Source organism: Nicotiana sylvestris, chromosome 8 (genome assembly GCF_000393655.2).
Source record: "Nicotiana sylvestris chromosome 8, ASM39365v2, whole genome shotgun sequence".
NCBI classification, from domain to species: Eukaryota; Viridiplantae; Streptophyta; class Magnoliopsida; order Solanales; family Solanaceae; genus Nicotiana; species Nicotiana sylvestris.
This window is the reverse complement of record NC_091064.1, coordinates 17205680-17221291: the sequence shown is the minus strand read 5'-3', so window position 1 is coordinate 17221291 and position 15612 is coordinate 17205680. Positions and strand designations below refer to the sequence as shown.

The 15612-nt window shown below is 36.7% G+C and overlaps 1 protein-coding gene across 2 annotated transcripts; it reads left to right on the top strand.

Annotated features, from left to right (window-relative positions):
- Nucleotides 1-678: 678 nt before the first annotated feature.
- Nucleotides 679-14832, top strand: LOC104244890 (putative DEAD-box ATP-dependent RNA helicase 29). 2 transcript variants are annotated; one of them, XM_009800410.2, is made up of 11 exons: nucleotides 679-1106; nucleotides 3370-4531; nucleotides 4622-4676; nucleotides 5870-5965; nucleotides 6899-6944; nucleotides 11287-11360; nucleotides 11511-11563; nucleotides 11920-12001; nucleotides 12087-12143; nucleotides 13540-13687; nucleotides 14081-14832. In XM_009800410.2, the coding sequence occupies exons 1-11, from the start codon at nucleotides 743-745 to the stop codon at nucleotides 14326-14328; spliced, it is 2385 nt and encodes a 794-aa protein (XP_009798712.1). In that variant the 5' UTR covers nucleotides 679-742; the 3' UTR covers nucleotides 14329-14832. The 2 variants fall into 2 exon arrangements, with proteins under 2 accessions (XP_009798712.1, XP_009798713.1); XM_009800411.2 differs by having other exon boundaries at nucleotides 680-1106; nucleotides 13549-13687.
- Nucleotides 14833-15612: the final 780 nt, after the last annotated feature.

Genomic DNA, 15612 nt, shown 5'->3' with positions numbered 1-15612 from the left:
TTAAAGGAGCTAAAAAGTGACTATCTTCGAATTTTATCCCACTTTATTAGTGATGTCTCAAATTTGAATAAAGTTTTAAATGGCCACTTTTATGATCCTGTAATAAAAATTTATCACTATTATGGAATTTTAAAATATGCAAAATATACAAATTAATGATAATTACTACTTTCAGTTGCAAACTTAGAAAATGGACAACCCACGATATTGCTGTCTCATTTTTTGCTAAAAGTTCGGCTCAGCCACTCAAAATCCACGATTTGGCCATGCATTATTGGGTCAATGGGAAATCGCCTTACTAATAGCCTGGCCAAACTTTTTCAATTCTAGAAGTATTTTTTTCAAAAAAATATTTTTTCAAAGTAACTATTTTGTCAAACTTTCGGAAGAAAAAGTGGTTTTTAAGAGAAGCATAAGTAGTTTTGGAGAAATAAAAAAAATAACTTTACTCCGAAATCATTTTTGAGAAAAATACACTTAAAAATAATTTTTAAAAATTTACCCAAATACTAATTGTTACTCAGAAATATTTTTCAAATTAATTAGCCCAAAAGTATTTTTGAGAAAAAATACTTCTTCAAATAAACCGACTATAAAGCTGAAAAAAAAGTTAAAAAACAAATACAATAAAAGAAAAAAAGAAAAGAGAAAATCAGTAAATCACAAAACCCAAAACCCTTGTCTTCATTCGTCTCCTTGGCCAGTCAGCCACCAAAAATTTCCCCTCCTTTCTCTCCCTCCAATGGCGATTCTAGTAAGCTCCAAAGCGGAGCTAAAGCGCAGAGAGAAGGAGAAAAAGAAGGCAAAATCAGCAGGGTTTGAGTCATTAGGGTTAAGTTCCAATGTATTCCGAGGAATCAAACGGAAAGGTTACAGAGTTCCGACGCCTATTCAGCGCAAAACAATGCCGCTCATCCTCTCCGGTATCGACGTTGTCGCTATGGCCCGTACTGGTTCTGGTAAAACGGCGGCGTTTCTCCTTCCCATGCTTGAGAAATTGAAGCAGCATGTGCCTCAAGCTGGTGTTAGAGCCCTTATTTTATCTCCTACTAGAGATTTGGCACTTCAAACACTTAAATTTACAAAAGAGCTTGGTCGATTCACAGGTTTTTTGCTTTTTCTCTCTTCTTGAGTTTGTCGATTGAGTTAATAGCACTTTTTGTCCCTTTTTAACCTTCAGTTAATCAAAATGTGCGCTTTTGATACCTTTGCTTGTGAATTTTCACAAATTAATCAGAATTATTAACCATTCCACCACTTAATTGCCCATGTGTTATATTAATATTGTACTGTTAAGTCATATTTTAGGATAACTTAGTTTCAAAAATAGTCCAAATATAATATATTTCTGACATAAAGGGACAAAACACAACTAATTGAAGGTTAAATGTGACGAGTTATATGTCACAAGGACCAAAATAAGAGTCAGTGTAATTTTTTTACACAATTAGGTCACTTATTAGATAATTACAGGCACATCTGTTAATGAATATTAATCCGTAATATGATAACAATGGTAACTGGTTTTCTAGTGCAGGTTATAATTTACTGATAGTGTAAAGGTTCTTTTACATTGTCAATGTATATGTCTTAGATCCCTGTTTTACTTAGTCAACTTCGTTCATGGTAATTTACAGGTTGGATTATCACGTGTGAATTCATTTAAGTTATAATACTCCTTCTGTTTCAATTTATGTGAACCTACTTGACTGGGTATGAAGTTTAAGAAAAAAAATGGACACTTTTGAGACTTGGTATCTTAAACATGCCATAACATTTGTGTTATTATAAGACTTTTGAAATTTGTTGTTTTAAACATACCATAACATTTGTTCGGGAAGTTTTTAGTTAAATTAACAACAACAATAACCCGGTGTAATCCCACAAGTGGGATCTGGGGAGGGTAGGATGTACGCAACCTTACCCCTACCCTGGAAGGGTAGAGAGACTGTTTCCGATAGACCCTCGACTAAAGAAGAGATGGAAGAAGCACTGATAGCAAGAAATAGCAATACAAGATATTCAGAAAAATAAATCCAAGATAGCAAAAGAGAATATGAAAGTAGCACTGATAACAAGTAATAACAGTACAAGGCATGTATTGATAGCAAACTAAGGGAGTACTGATGTCAAGTAATAACAATACAAGATATGTGGTAATAGCAAGCTAAGGATAATAGGGATACCATACTAAGGCTAATACAATTGAACTAAGAAAGACAAAGGGAAACACTCAACTACCTATTAACCTGCTACCCTAATTCTCCACCTCCACATTCTCCTATCAAGGGTCATATACTCGGTTAGCTTAAGCTGCACCATGTCACGCCTGATATCCTACCTCTACCCCTCCTTACCCCCCCCCCCCCCCCAAGGCCAACCTCTCACACCTCCTGATTGGAGCATCTGTGCTCCTCCTTTTAACATACCCGAACCATCTTAGCCTCGCCTCTCGCATCTTGTCCTCCACATGGGCCACTCCCACCTTGCCCGAATAACTTCATTCCTAATTCTATCAAACCAAATGGGCTCTGAATTTGTTAAATTTTAGTTAAAGAGTTAAGTTTGTGAATATAACGATATGGGAAGGTGAAATTCTAGAAATTTCAACATTTCTCCCTTTTTCTGTTTATGACATTGGGAAAAGGGAGAAGAATATTCTACATGTGTTTCAGTAGATGCAGGGTAAAAATTGTGTTTGAGGAAGATATAAAAAGCACTATGTTATCTTTGAAACTTTTATCAATTGATGGTATTATGGATGACCTCCATAAGTTTTGTAGTTATTGTTTTATCCTATTTTGTAATGAGAAAACTGGGTCTGATGGATTCATTGGAGAACATATAAGATGGGGTTTTTATGAGGAAGGACGTGGAGACTGAAAATTAGGACAGAAATAGAGCATTGTGCTTTTAGAGTTAAAAAAATGTGGTTAGGATTTGATTGAGTATTAGGTAGAATTGAAGAACAATTACATGCATATTATATGACCAAACCTGTTTTCACCTCTTCTATGTGGGCGGCAGTTGAGTGATATTCCTTAGGTGGTTGTTATCTGATTAGTAGTTTAATTTGACACAAGTTATAAGGTAGATAAGCAGAAGCAATTAATCATTATTGATTTGTTTTTCCCCTTTTTTATTGGAGGTGGCGGAAAGGGTGTTTTCTGGAGCTAAATTATGGCCTTCTCTGAATTACCATATTCTGACCTAGCAATTTTGTTCATATTAATTCAATTTAAGTAAGGCTACCCTACAAGAGCTTTAGGACTGATTGCATTATCTCTTTTCCCCCTGGTGGTAGGAGTTTTTGGAGATCTTACCTGTAGCCTCAAATGGTTAAAAGTTGCACTTTTTTCCTTGATGCAGATATTCGTGTTAGTTTATTGGTTGGTGGTGATAGTATGGAAAGCCAATTTGAAGAATTGGCACAAAGTCCTGATGTTATAATTGCAACTCCTGGTCGGCTAATGCATCATTTATCCGAGGTTGATGATATGTCACTGCGCACTGTGGAGTATGTGGTTTTTGACGAGGCTGATTGTTTATTTAGCATGGGATTTGCTGAGCAATTGCATAGAATTCTCACCCATCTAGGTGAGAATCGCCAGACTCTGCTTTTCAGTGCAACTTTACCCAGTGCCCTTGCTGAATTTGCCAAGGCTGGGCTGCGAGATCCTCAGCTTGTGCGTCTTGATTTGGACACTAAGATAAGTCCAGACTTGAAGCTTGCATTTTTCACTGTAAGACATGAGGAAAAGCATGCTGCACTTCTGTATCTGATTCGTGAACAAATAAGTTCTGATCAGCAGACTTTGGTTTTTGTTTCCACCAAGTATCATGTTGAGTTCCTTAACATTCTTTTAAGGGAAGAGGGTATTGAACCTTCTGTTTGTTACGGTGATATGGATCACGATGCTCGCAAAATTCATATTTCTAGATTTAGAGCAAGAAAGACAATGGTGCTCATTGTGACCGATGTGGCTGCTAGAGGAATTGATATCCCACTGCTTGATAATGTTATCAACTTCGATTTTCCTCCAAAACCTAAACTTTTTGTGCATCGAGTTGGGCGAGCTGCGAGGGCTGGTCGTATTGGCACTGCTTATTCTCTTCTCACATCTGAAGATATGCCTTACTTGTTAGATCTTCATCTCTTTCTGTCTAAACCAATCAGGGCTGCGCCAACTGAGGAAGAGGTTTTACAAGATATGGATGGAGTCCGGTCCAAAATAGATCAAGCAGTTGCCAATGGAGGAACGGTCTATGGACGTTTTCCTCAAACTGTTCTAGATCTCCTCTCTGATAGAGTTCGGGAAATCATTGATTCATCAACTGAACTAGAAACTCTGCAAAGGCCCTGTATGAAAGCATTTGGCTTGTATTCCAAGACAAAACCAAAGCCTTCGAAAGAGTCCGTTAGAAGAGTAAAAGATCTACCACGTGAAGGGTTGCATCCACTGTTCAAAAATGACCTCGGTGGTACTGAATTATCAGCAATGGCTTTTTCTGAACGCTTGAAGGCTTTCAGGTTACTCTACTGTCCTTCCATAATTTGTTTTTTTATCGTCATGGTGGAATGATATTAGTTCTGTTCTTTAACATTATAGTTTCGTTGTAGGCCTAAGCAGACAATCCTGGAAGCTGAAGGTGAAGCTGCCAAGTCAAAAAATCAAGTAATTGTTTCATCTTTAGTTAGCTTCTATTTCGTCAACGAACATGGAAAACTTCAAATTCCTGTTATTTTATTATTCATATGATTTCTTTTGAATTCGACTTGTGTTTCTTTATTTTTCTACAGCTCGTATCGTCTTTCACTTCGTATAAGGTGATAACTATGGGGTGCTGTAACTGATGATATATAATATATATTTGTTTAAGCATTAGGAAACTTTATACTTTTTCATTTTTAGCTTTTGCTTTCAAGATACACGAAAGAGGGGGGAAAAGGTGATTCTGGGGATAACTTGTTATTCGGCATCAGGTCTCTCTTTTCCTCTTCCTTGATCTCCCATGGTTCCCCCTCCACCTCTCCCCTTCTGGGGACAACTTGCGATTCAGCACCAGGTCCTTTACCACCTCCACCTACCAGATGCATATACCTTTTTTTCGGGGTGAAGTAGGAGGTTGAAGCAATGATACCTACATATATTGCTTCTCTTTGTGGAACGGGAGTTTGCAATTCTACTGAACCTAAAGTTAAATTCTACGGGTAGGCTTCCTTAGATCATATGCCTGGTACTTTACGCAACCTTGACTAAAAAATAATATATGTTTTAAACTTGAAGAGAATCTGAAAGACTTACAATAATAGAACTACTACGAAAAGATTCTGTGAATCATATCTTTTCTTGAATTGGATTTAGACAAAAAGGCTCTTGCAAATTGTAAAAAGGGAAGGATTCTAATTTGGATGGCTAAATGTAGTGTTCCAAGTTGCTATTGTCTTTGGATAGCGGAATGCAATCTGCGAATTTGCTGGGGATTAGTGAGTCAACTATGCTGGACTGAGCAAGATTTCTGTTGGGGACAATTCACAGCCAAGTCTCCCTTAGACATTTGAACATATCAGCAGCCTCCTCTAATCACTGATTTTCCTCTTTTATGTTCTTCATCCCTACAACAGAACTTCTTAAAAGATTGTGTGCTCTTGTTACTTTGAGGTGCATTATGTAGAAATGAGTTAAAAGCTAATTTTGGAGCATATTCAGTCCCGACAGCGATATGTTCTGGTTAGGTGTATATTTATCATCATGTCTTTTAAGCTTAAGAGTTGGTGACATTTTGGGTGAACTTGCACGTTTTCCCCCAAACCCCCTTGTGTGTCTCGGAGATGATTCTACATAACTAATTTGGACAACCTATGCAGAGTCAATGGGTCGATGTGATGAAGAGGAAAAGAGCTATTCATGAGGAGGTCATCAATAAAGTTCGTCAACAGCGCTCCGGTGTTCCTGCACCAGAGGTGAAGCTCTTTTATATGTATCATCTTTTATTTAGATGTTCTAGGAGTGTGCCCTTTAGTTGCTTTCAAAATGCAAATAGGAAACCTGAAAAGGACAGAATATTATATGGATATGTCATGTGATATGTTCAGATGCTGGTTATTTTTTAAATTATTGATTTTAGCACCTAAATTCCTGCCTTATGGAGTAAGGTGCTGGAACGTAGAGATAGGCAATAGACGTTGTGTCATTTCCAGTTAAACCTCAACCTGGTGAAGAACACTTGGGTACTAGTTGTCAAATAGTTGGTGTATAAAAAGGTTTTTAATATCTTTAGTCTCTTATTTTTTCCTCATGGGCGCATGGCTTCATTTTATGCTACTTTTCTTTGGTATAAAGTTCGAAATGAGCTGGAATATGTGGGAGTCCTTGCTGGTCTTTTGTCCATTAAATTTGACAAGATACCTTTCAGGCGAGTAAAACCATCCTGGAGGGTACTATGGTTTTTCTTTTTTATTGAATAAAATTTTTGGTTTTGAAATAAGATCTTTGATAAGAACTGAATATGCGGATGTGTTAGACATGGACCAAATGGTTGGGAAAATTGCATGCTGACTGAAAGTCAACATGAGTGAGTTGTAAATACTGATGTTTAGGCTACAAAATTGATGATATGTTGAAAAGTATCCTCAATAGAAGACTTGTGCCATAAGACAGTGATTTTTTGCTTGACCTGAACAAGCATGTTTAGATTTGGGAGACGAGACATGTCGCAGCTCCCACTTGTTAGTTGTTGGAATTTTCCGTCCAGCTATTTGTTGTGGCAAGGTCCCCTTCTAGCTACTTGATATGATGTTGTCATAAGAATCCTTCTTCAGAATATGATTTGAGTCTTATGATTCGCAACTGTTGATTAAATGACTTCATTTTGATTTTTACCTGTTTAATTCCAGGAAGATGGCTCTGATCCCACACCTTCAGAACGGAAGGAGAAACAAGGTTTGTCCTCACACTCTTCATTTTGTGGTTCTTTCCAGGTTTATCTCTTTCAGGAATATGTAGCGTGTGTTCGGAAACCACCGTGTAATTTACTAGGCTGCATGGTAATTACAAGGGTGTGCTTCTTTGTCATAGTATAATTCCAAGTATCATGTTTGATTGTACAAGTGTAATTACATAGTTAAATATTTTTAATTTTCATATAAAAATTTATCAAAATCTAAATAAACTTATTTCAGATATACAAGTAAATAAACTCTTAATATGTTTGTTTAAAATAAAATACAAGAATAGAAATATAAACTTTAATATGTGACAAATATTTGTGTATAGAAATATTAAATATTATTTTTTACTATGTATTATGAATAAATATATTTCTTTGAAAATATATTACCAACTGCGAATGTAAAACTTTTACCAACTCATATAAATAATATGAAATTCATGATTTGTTGCGTTTTTAAAATAACAAAAAGATAGAAAAATTGTTGTGTTCCCCATAAAATATTCTCATAACAAAAATTTGTATGAAATTCTAATCTATTTGCTCTAGCAAGCATTCTATATCTGTTTGAAGAAAAAAAAAAGAAATGGAAGAGAAAGGGTGAAGAAGGAATTCTTCCTCCGTCCATATTTATGTGAAGGTGTTTGAGTAGGCATAGAGTTTAAGAAAGAAAAGCTTTGAAACTTGTGATCTAAAAAAAAGCCATAGACATTTTTGTGGCTTTAAATCATCTCATTAAACTTGTGCTTGCCTGAGCCAAGGGTCTCTTGGAAATGACCTCTCTACCCCTACATGGTAGGGGTAAGGTCTGCGTATACACTATCCTCCCCAGATCCCACATGTGGAAATATACTGAGTATGTTACTGGAAAGTATGAAGCTAAGTTGTTTTTAAGTGTAGAAATGTATCATTATTTTTGGGACAGACTAAAAAGGAGAAGGTATTACATAAATTGGGATAGAGAGAGTAATATACTGAAAATAAAAATAAAAGAGGATTTGAAATGTCACCTTGCAATTCTGACCTCTCACTTGAGAATCGTAGAGTGCAATTGCTTCCCCTCAGTTACATTCAATTCCTTGTTGACCAAGCAATTACATTGCGAGACAAACACACCAAAACTGCGTTATTATACCCAAATCCATTTCCAAGGTAGCTTTCCAAACAAGCCCGCATTACTTGATGAATCATATGTTCAGATATACTGATAAAAGATCTAGTACCATATTGGAATGGGAATGGGAAGTAGGGTAGTTTTCAGCCCTGTTGTAGTTTGATTTTGTCATATAACATCCGTTCATCAAATGGAGTGTACTTAAAAAGACAATGAGCGTCATTTAAATGAAGAAAGATAAAACTATTTATGTGCTTAGTGTATCACCTCCTTGATATTCTCATATTCTGGATTCTAATAATAAGATCTTGAGAGTTACCCAAAGTACAACGTTTGGTTGTCGACTTCTTTTGAGAGTTGATACTTCAAAAAAATAGTTTATGTTGAGGTCCTTTGCGAGCACTTGAGACTCTTATAAACGTGTAGCTGCCTCCTTAGATTTAATGGGTGCTGTCAACAATAGTAGTTCTTTCTTTTGTGCGTTATGCTTGTTATATTTATGACATATAAGAGTTTCTCATTGGACCACTTGTACCAAATTGTAATTATGAAGGGTTTACTTGAAAATTTGTCCGTAGTGTTTCTGAGACATGAATCTCGGGGTTAATGTCTCGGTTTTTCTGATGCTGCTTTTGTTTGCGAGAGAATATGAGAAATACAATTTCTAACAGTCGGTGGATCTTTTTCTCTTTTGGTGGATAAGAAAAGAGAGTTCATTTTATTCAAGTGGCACCAAGAAGGTGCAAATATGTACACATCAAAAACTTACACCCCTCCTTTAACATCTAGGAAGCCGAGGAAATCAAGTACTCCCTCCATCCCAATTTATGTGCAGGTGTTTGACCGAGCACAAAGTTTAAGAAAGAAAGAAAGACTTTTGAAACTCGTGGTCTAGAACAAGTCATGTACATTTGTGTGGCTTTAAATCATCTAATTGAGGGTAAAATAAGAAGTTTAAACAACAACAACAACCCAGTAAAATCCCACAAGTGGGATCTGGGGAGGGTAGAGTGTACGCAGACCTTACCCCTACCCCAAATGAGTAGAGAGGCTGTTTCCGAAAGACCCTCGGCTCAAGAAAACAAAAAGACAAAAGGGGACAATATTAGTATCACCACTATAATAATAGAAAAAAAAAATAGAAACATGAAATTTAGAAGAAAGAGGCAAAGCAAAAGCGATAGTTAGTAAAATAGGTCCTGAACTAAAAACCAAAATAGTAGGACACTACATTGCCACTAGCTATCTTAGACAAAAACTCCACCAGACTATTCTTACAAAGGTACGATGTAAGGCAAGACTCGACTATCTCCAAACCTACAACCTTAATACTCGACCTCCACATCTTCCTATCAAGTGTCATGTCCTCGGAAATCTGAAGCCTCGCCATATCCTACCTGATCACCTCTCCCCAATACTTCTTAGGCCTCCCTCTACCTCTTCGCGTGCCCTCTACAACAAGCCGCGCACACCTCCTTACCGGAGCATCTGGGCTTCTCCTCTGAACATGCCCAAACCATCTGAGCCTCGCTTCCCGCATCTTCTCATCTAAGGGCTTTTAGATTACTTGCACAAGGCACTTGTAGCCAAAGAGTAGCCGGGGAGCGCAAAACATGCGTAGTAGAGAAGAAAAGAAGAGGGTTGGTATATTTTTTATGAAGAAGAAGAAGGTTGGTCTATTATATGTTTTTTTGAAATACTGTTGAAGTCTTGAAATTACTTTTCTCTACCTTTGCAACAAGTAAGAAATAACAAAGCAAGATCATGGCTGAGAGCACTTTCAGTTTGAACTGTACTGTTTTGAGCAATACATAAACGACAAAAAGAGCTTTATGGATTGTTTTATATTGTTTCAGGGATATGCAGCACATTGTATGCTGTGGTTTATATTTTGCTTATCCCCTCCCTTCTGCATAGTACTTAGTATCTTTTTCTTCAAGTATCAGGAAGTATGTCTGAGAAATAAGAGAAAGGAGAGATAGATTGATGACTTGACAATTTGGTGCATACAAGATTTACTTGTAATTATAGGTGTCAGACACGAGCAAATGATTTTTACTCTGTATGGGACAATGTCTAGATGTTCAGATCTTCAGATATTTTTCTTTTGGCAATCTGACATTAACACTGAACATTCTAATATGTTCACTTAAATGCAAGGTCCGACTAACTTGAGTTTGTTATTTTGAAAACATGGTAAAGTAAATAGTTGGGTAGTTGTTGGAAGAAATTGTCAAAGAAGCTTTGATTACTGGAATTGCGATGGAGAATTAGATCATTGGGCCTCGCCAAAAAAGTTATGGTGGTTGGAATTTGAAGAACCCTGATTGCTAGAGAAATGGCTGGAAGGCACTGCCACAATATGGTCGCTAGGAAGAGGTGCAGTGCCACTAGGATGATAACTGGAAAGGGGACACATAGGTGTTGTGGCCTGTGCTGCTAGAACGACCATCGGAGAACAAAATAATAAACTAATGACCAGATGGAAGTAGGTCAAATAAGTGCAAAGATTGTCTTTGAGTAGGCAAAAGCTACTTGTTTTTAATGGTAAAAAACAGGTATCTAAATCTATACCAGGATCTTAATGCTTGGATGCCATTTGAGAAAAATTAGAGGGAGGAGTTATAGATACAATGATAACTTGATATTTCAATGAATACAGGGCACACCTATTATGGTGTGATAGTACACATGATATTTGCCTGATGTGAGATAATATATAACTTAGGAACTTAATTCTAGTTCTAACATTGATACTTAACATTCCAATAATTTAGATGGATTGTCACTTTTAAGTTGGATAAACTAAACATGTATTGATTTGGCAGTAGCTGTTAGATACACTATCACTAGGAAATCGATATGGACACTGCTGTTTTTAGTTTTCCTCTGTGAGGATTAAAGAATAAGAGACATGTCACGTGGATTGGAGCTAGAACACAATACTCCCAGTTAAGATTGTGAGGTCTAAAGTCAAGGGAGGGATAGCCTAGTAGAAAGGGCCTTACCTCCAACCATGAGTTTGGACGTTCAAGTCACCAGGAGAGCAAGTAGAAAAAAGCACTGTTGGTCTACTGCATCAAAAAGAAAAATAAAAGGAACAAAGGACTGTTAGGCCTAGATGAGGAAAAACAGTGTTGGTTGCTTATTTGTTTCTTTTGCAGGTATGATATTCATTTTAATTTGATTTTCTGGTGATTTGTTCTTTTGGACTTGGACAGTTTCTGGTTCTAAAAGGAAAGCAAAGAGCTTTAAAGACGAGGAGAACTTCATAAGTTCAGTACCAACAAATCAGGTAAATAATTAGCTCTGAACTAGGAGATTCAGTAATCCTACGCTCTTCTTCTTCTGCAGATTTTTGCATCCTGCTAGAGTTGTACGCTTTTCATGTTTGTTCTTTTATCTGGATTTGTGGAATGACTAATCTAACTTGTACTGCTGGCAGCATTTTGAGGCTGGACTTTCCGTGAGAGGAAACCGAGGTTTTGAATCAAATAGGTAAGCATCACTATTCTTTGACCTATTATACATATTAGCATGGAAGATGGATATTAAATGTTACACATCTTGAAGTAGTTTCTTCTGCTTTCTCATCTGTTTCGTGGATGAACCTTTCATCTTTGCTTCTGTATGTGACGTCGAGTGAAATGGGAAAAATTCTAATACTGTGGTTTTTTAGCTTCAAACTGCTAATGCGGCAAATTCCGTATTTTGAAGAATTGAAGATTCATCCTAAATTAACTAGGTTTAGATTGGTGTTCAACCTACTGCTGCCTCCTCCTTCATCTGGACTTGGGACCCACAACACTGACATTAATTTACATTATATTATCGTGGTATTTTGCATAAATTAGGTTAGATGCTGCTGTTCTGGATTTGGTAGCTGATGACAAAAATGGGCTGCATAAACAAAAGACTACATATCATTGGGATAAGGTACTTATATCTAATGAATAAAGCTGCCTTTTTCATGTAGTGAGTAAATTTTCTCTAGAATGCTGATTGCATGTTCTGAACACAGAGGAGTAAGAAATACATCAAGCTTAACAATGGAGATCGTGTTACAGCTAGTGGGAAGGTATTTTTTTTTGCCCTTGCATGTTATTTTTTGTGGAGCAGCAAACTTGATGAATAAATTATCTAATTTTCTATGAATTGTGACAGCAGAGTTAAAATGATCCTACTTTTCATGTTGTGAGCACTGAGAAGATGCGACTCCCTTCCCATGATAACTTTGTATTTGGTTGGTTAAAAGATATTTGCCTCGTAATGAAAATATCTACCATTTCTAATGAAATGAAATTAAACAATGTAACTTGTTATTTGCGAATCACAAAAAAAATAAAATACAATGTAACTTGTTATTTTGAGCTTAATGCAAATTTCCCTTCTTCACTCCTAATATTATTCAGGACACTTATCTAACTGAAATATAATAACTGCATTAAATTTTCATCATAATCTAAGTAGCTCAAGAACTATGGAGTCGGGTGGGTCTTTGCCTAGTTATGCATCTCTCTTTGGCTTTTTCTTTCTCTTGGACATGCCAGAGATTAAGATTGTAATTTTTTATAACCGAGAAATTCCAGAGAGCCAATGTTGCACGGTTCAAAACTTGGTGGATAATGGGCTCGCCCCTCTATCCTTCTCCACTTAAATGCTAGGCTTTTGTCTGCATCAGGGTTCGAACCAGTGACATGCACCTAACCCAGACATTGCGCTCTTACCACTAGATCAAAGCCCTGGGAACGATTTAGATGTATCTTTTCTAATGCTAGATCTTTTTATGTAGTATTTAGAGAACATAACCAATAGAATAACTTGAAAGATTGAGACTGTTTTGGTTATTTCCCAGATAGAATAACTTGAAAGATATCCAAAAGAATTTTTACCCAGTACAACTGGTGGAAGGTAGGAGTATACGGTGGAATAGTCGAGATGCGCGCAAGCTGGCCTGGACTCCACGGTTATAAAAAGAAAGATTAACTGGAAAGATAGACTGTTTTGGTTGTTTCCTGCCAGGTTCATCTTTGAACTATGTATGATATTTTTTGTTGCATCCTGACTTCTGTTGAAGGTGGGGAAATGATTTTAAATCATGCTTTCTGAAAATAGTAAGGATGTCAAATTTATTTTTTTGCCACTTTTCAGAAATTCTTTGAGATCCTTGATGGAAACTAGACTGTCCTTAGATTCTATCCATTAAAACATGGAATACGTCCATTCCCCTATATAACCTTAATCCCTTTCTGAACCAAACACCATTGACTATGATAAGGACGCAAGCATAGTGATCTTATAAAAGCAACATAGAGGCAAAATTTGGTCGCTTTCATAGTTTCCCGTAGATGTGCTCCTATTTGACTTGACCTTTTTGTTGCATTATAACATTGAGTTTACTTGACTTTTACTGGGACTTTTTTAAAGTTATCAGATATCCAGGCTTTCCAAAGCTTTTTACATCTTTATGTTAGCGTGTGCAGATAAAGACAGAGGGTGGTTCTAAGATGAAGACCCACAAAACTGGGATATACAAGAAGTGGAAAGACCAATCACACAAGAGAGTTTCTGTTAACGGAACTAATGATGGTGGCTCTGCTGCAGCATCAACTAGTTTAGCTGGTAATTGTTTTGGAAAACTCTCTCTCCTAAGAGAATTTTGACAGTAGTAATGTTTAGTGGTGAATTCTACATATTTCTTGGTACATTGCCCTCTCAGTTGCATTCATAGTATATTTCTCCATATTCTGCTTCTTATCAATGAGTCTAACCTTGATTGGATTTGTGGGTGTTGATGTTTTTTTATTATGGTTACTTTCCTCCTTGGGAACATGCTATTATCTGCTCCATGTTGTTTCGTTGGTGATGAAAGTGCAAATTCATTTTGTTTGAAATATCCTGCGAGTATATGTTTGTTTCAATCAAATGAAGGCTTGTGTTTTGATATAGTGTTCTGCCTGCTTACGTTCAATGAAATGAAATCATGGTTGATGGTTGTGACCGCTGTTTGAACAGGTGGTCCTAGAGGACAAGGTGGTACCCGAATGTTCAGAGGTGGGAGAAACAATAGGTCAATACCTAACGCTCATGTGCGATCAGAAATTAAAGATGTCGAACAAGTTCGGAAGGAAAGAGAGAAGAAGGCCCAGAGAGCATCTTATTTGAAGACTAGGAAGGGGAAGAAGTTCAATAAAGGTGGTAAAAGGGGAAACGGAAATGGTAACGGAAGGGGAAAGGGAAAAGGAAAGGGAAGACAAGGTTGAATACATGCTAGTTGACTCATTTGTTCTTGGTAATCTCTTTTTGCAAGCTTACACATGCAAATCCGAAGAGCACGTGGGATTTTCTTTCGTGCAAGTTAACTGGTCTATTCTTATGCAAGGACAAGTTTTGCTCCTTATAATCAGTGGAAATAAGGTAATATTTTCACTGTATGCTTGTGCAGCTTGGTATGCAGGCCAATTTTATAGTTGTCAGATAGGAGCATAGACTGCCTGTAGACATGCTGTGAAACTTCTGGCTTCTCTCTGACAAATGATTCGAAGCTTTATATAGAGGTCAAATAGCAGATTTCTGTAAGTTACTTTTGCTGGAAAAGTTGTATGTGAGAGAGTTTCCTACATAGTTGTCAAGGCAACCAAGATTAATGCAGTGTTTACCCATCATAATTACAACATTATCCTTCATTATTCGGGTTACGGACCAATTATATATATTTTGTGAAACTTAGCATAATGAAATATGCAACATGTTGCCCCCTTGAAAGATAGCTAGTCCCTCATGTTTTTTCATTTTTCCAGTTGTCCCCAATTTCCTTGAACCAAATCGTATTGACTTAGACACAACTCCGCTGAATATAATGGGCTCTACTCCTAAGGCACAACTTGTCTAAACGTACACGAGAAAATCTGGATTCTTATAATTGACTACTGATTTTCTCGTTATTCACAAACCACGGAAGAAATGCAAGTTTTCCAAAGCTTAAACTAAGAAATTCACTGTTACCATCTCCATCTTTCTTATCACACACTTTTACAGTGGATTAACGATATAACTTCCAGTACAACGCATTTCATCAGAAGGGCAGCTCAGTGTATAAAGCATTTTGTATTTATGCAGGATCCGGGGAAGAGCTGCATCCCTAAGGGTGTAATGTAGAATGGTTTACATCGATTAGTAAAAATGTAACAGCCCTCGACAGTTGGGAGAATGCCACCATTATCAGTTTAATGCTCCTCTTGAACCCTATTGTAAATGTTTGTTCCAAAATTCTAGTTACATAGGTGGACCGTCTGTAGGGGCATTGGGATTTTCTGTCTGCATACTTCTGTCTGTATATATTAAGCCAGACATGAATGTATCTGAAATCCAATGCATAAAAAGTATTTTGATGTTCATAGTAGCATATAAAATTTATATGGAGTGAACCACAATGAGCTGATTCTTCAAATTGCAGTTCAGGATTCATTTTCATTCAAAAGTATGCTACTTAAAATCTGATGGATAACTAGTGCTAACAGAATTTATCAATTGTTTTGACCAAAAAA

Bases quoted from the DNA above. Each gene is read 5' to 3' on its own strand.
- LOC104244890 (XM_009800410.2), top strand. From the start codon at position 743: ATGGCGATTCTAGTAAGCTCCAAAGCGGAGCTAAAGCGCAGAGAGAAG. The intron at 5,966-6,898 runs GTGAAGCTCTTT...GTTTAATTCCAG, and splicing joins CCGGTGTTCCTGCACCAGAG to GAAGATGGCTCTGATCCCAC. The intron at 12,002-12,086 runs GTACTTATATCT...TTCTGAACACAG, and splicing joins CTACATATCATTGGGATAAG to AGGAGTAAGAAATACATCAA.